The 3,144-nt window shown below is 41.3% G+C and overlaps 1 protein-coding gene across 1 annotated transcript in view; it reads right to left on the reverse strand.

Annotated features, from left to right (window-relative positions):
- Positions 1 to 492: 492 nt before the first annotated feature.
- LOC109470065 (CD209 antigen-like) overlaps positions 493 to 3,144 on the reverse strand; it is a 6,057-nt gene continuing 3,405 nt past the window's right edge. The window contains exons 7-8 of the mRNA XM_019768844.1: positions 1,208 to 1,463; positions 493 to 923 (exon numbers count right to left, since the gene is read on the reverse strand). Coding sequence (XP_019624403.1) covers positions 493 to 923; positions 1,208 to 1,463 — 687 coding nt within the window. The remainder of the gene's footprint in view (positions 924 to 1,207; positions 1,464 to 3,144) is intronic.

Consider the following 3,144-nt stretch of genomic DNA (forward strand, 5'->3'; position numbering starts at 1 on the left):
TGCTTCAAGTTGCACTACTTAGGCTGACTGCGGATGGTCGGAGAGCAGCTGTACAGTAGTGGTGAGACTCCCGCCTGTCGTCTATGGACAGCCTAAAAAAGTTATAATTATGAGAGATGAGCTGTAGAATGATTTAGTTAGGATGGTTTGTGATGAAAGCAATGGTGGTTTGCCGCTCCTACTGGGTACGTAAACTATGCCATGTGATTACTGTATGGAAAAGTTTTAGGAAATAATACGAATTCAATAAATACTTGAGCAGCCTGACATATGAATCGAAAAAAATAGTTTAATCAGAAAATAAAATGATAGAAAACATGTTTTTTATCAAGAACAGGCTAAATATGGATCATTTTGAAAATGCATGCAACATATCCAGTTAAACAAAAGGCGAAATACGCTTCCCCAAACCCCCAACATATATACCGGTGCCCCGCATTAACGTTTTGTTTTTTAAACTAATGATAGTGTCAAATACTAGAAAGAAGGTTTTCAGGAAATAATGCGGATATGATAAGTACCTGGAACAGCCTGGCATACGAAGTTATGCTGATAGTGGCAGGGTGCGTCGATCCATTTGTCTCTCCGGTAATTTTTTCTGGAGTAAGCGACGCAATCTTCGTCGGCCCCATATTTTTCCGGTTCTCCCTGACCCCAGGAGTTGTACGGCCCAAGTGCAGAACCGTCCACCCACTCAAACTTCCCCTCTTCGGTCTGATCGTGAAGACCAATCCAGTAGGCAAAACGGACGTTCACGGACATGTACAGGGAGAACAGGAAGGCGTTGGTGTCAGCGTCTCGGGGCATGGCGAGAGTGCCGCCGTCTGCACGACAGGTCGCGCCCGCTTCGCTGAAGGACTTGCGTGCGTCAAATGCCTTGTAGCAGATTCCACGCCAGATTGTGTAACCTTCAGGACAAGATGCTAAAAAACAAGTTTTTTTTTTTTAAATTACCTATGGATCGGATATGTTAACAATCATGATATACATGCAATAAATCTACCCTACTAAAACCGCCACCCCCTCCACCCAAACCCCCCCAACACACACACACACACACACACACACACACACACACTCACACACACGCTAACATATACTGTAAGTACCGAGGGAGCTGCATTACCTCTTTTTAAACAACTGAAGTTTTCAAATAGATCAACATCAAAGGAAAACATAACAGATTAAAAACCCAATTAATAATTACGTAAAGTCTTCTCAATCACGTGCAGACGCTGATCCAAGGTGGCGATTCGGCTTCGCTCGTTGTCCAGATCGCGTTTTAAGTCGTCAACAGCAGTGGGTATGCCGTCTTGTTCGCGCTTTAAGGCGTTTACAGCGGCGGACAGTTGACGCATGTCGTCTTGGTAGCCCTTTAAGGCGTCTTGGCCGCGCTTCAAGGCGTCAACAGTGGCGGACAGATGGCGTATGTCGTCCTGGTCGCGCTTCACAGTAGTCGACAGTTGAGATATTTCCTATTAAGGTATTTACCCACGTCAGAATACGTAAGAATTAAACTGAGAAAAAACTACTGAAAATTTTTTTCTTGTAGCCTGCTAAAAACAAAATGGGATTCAGAGAAACAGCTTTATGGTACAAGACCAATACCTGTTTGTTGCTAAATGTCAGAGGGGCGAGTCCCACTGCGATTAGGCTCAGCAGCACGGCGATGCCAGCGGCCAGACAGCTGCGGTGGGCGCGGAGGAAGCTACAGACACCACGGCGGCCGCTCGTTCCACCCGGATGCGCGCCATCTGGTAGGAAAAACATACTTTACTCAGTTTATTGTTCACGTCAACATTTACGCATAGTGAGGCTCAGTTTAAACACAGTAGTTGTGCTGTTATACATGTCACGGGTATGAAATACCCATTATGAAGATAAGTTCCATGGAACTTGAGTTTGACATTATCTTGTATGTTTTTATATTTTTGCTGTTTTTAATAGAAAATACCCATAATTTACCACTTAAATTTAGCATTATCGTAAAAAAATTGCATTAAAATCCTAATTTGCATAATTGTTGCATTTAAATGTTCCACATGGCAACATTACATATACAATAAGTACTGAAGTCCCATTATGAAAAGAGATTAAATTGTATTATCACTTATGCAAATTATAGATTTTTTACCTGGTTTGGAGGGGTCCGTGGTGTCAGGTGTGTTTCCATCGTCGTTCGCACGTGCCTGGTGATCAGTCTGGGGCTGGTCCATGGGCGGGTCGTCTGGACGATACAAACAGATGTAATATAGTCATTTGTGAACAATATTTGACCTTTAACATACGAAAAAAAAACGATTTACCCGAATAACAAAAAAAAGTGATAGTGGGAAATATTTACCTATATTTTGGCATTGTTTTTGTTAATCGAAATGCACGGCCGGTCCCCGGTTTGGAAATGTGACTTGAGCATTAGAAGGTAAAGAAATAGTTCCTCGGACCTGCATGTTTACAACTCCTGTACCCTAAAATTAATGCTTTTGGTACATTACGAAACTGTGGAGTACTTTTGATAAACTATGTTATAAGGTATTTGTTTAACAAGGTTCAAATAAAAGCCTACAAAAGTAAGTGAATACTATCACAGACCAATCAAGGTAAATACTTAAACCACCAGCTTTAGGTTACAATCATAAAGCAATAAGAAAGGATGAAAAAATTGAAAACGTTTTACCTGACATGGAGGCGTGCGTAGTGTCGGATGTGTTTTTGTCGTCGTTCGCACGTGCCTGGGGTTGGTCCATGGGTTGGTCGTCTGGAAAAAAAATAATGTCGGAAGGAGTCGTCCGAAAATTTGGGTAAGTCCCAGATTACTCAGTGTTGGCCTGAACGTTTATCCCTTTTGTCATAATAAAGTATACCAACGCAGATGAACTTCAATGCTAAACTAGAAAGGCCAATATTTGCTTTGGAGCAAATACAGCGATGGGTTCACCACATTTTACCACATGGCAGGGAAAGAATGAGAAACACAAGGGAAAACAATGATTTAGTAAATTACATTGATATAACTATAATATGAAGTAACATACAACTAAAACAACAGTTGGATAGCTATTCCCTACTTTATTGGTTAGGATTTTTAATTGCATAATGCAAACTGTTGATTTTCAAAATAAAATAAAAAACGTTCATGCCCCG

This window comes from Branchiostoma belcheri, unplaced genomic scaffold (assembly GCF_001625305.1).
Source record: "Branchiostoma belcheri isolate BF01 breed outbred unplaced genomic scaffold, Haploidv18h27 scaffold219, whole genome shotgun sequence".
In the NCBI taxonomy this organism is placed as follows: Eukaryota; Metazoa; Chordata; class Leptocardii; order Amphioxiformes; family Branchiostomatidae; genus Branchiostoma; species Branchiostoma belcheri.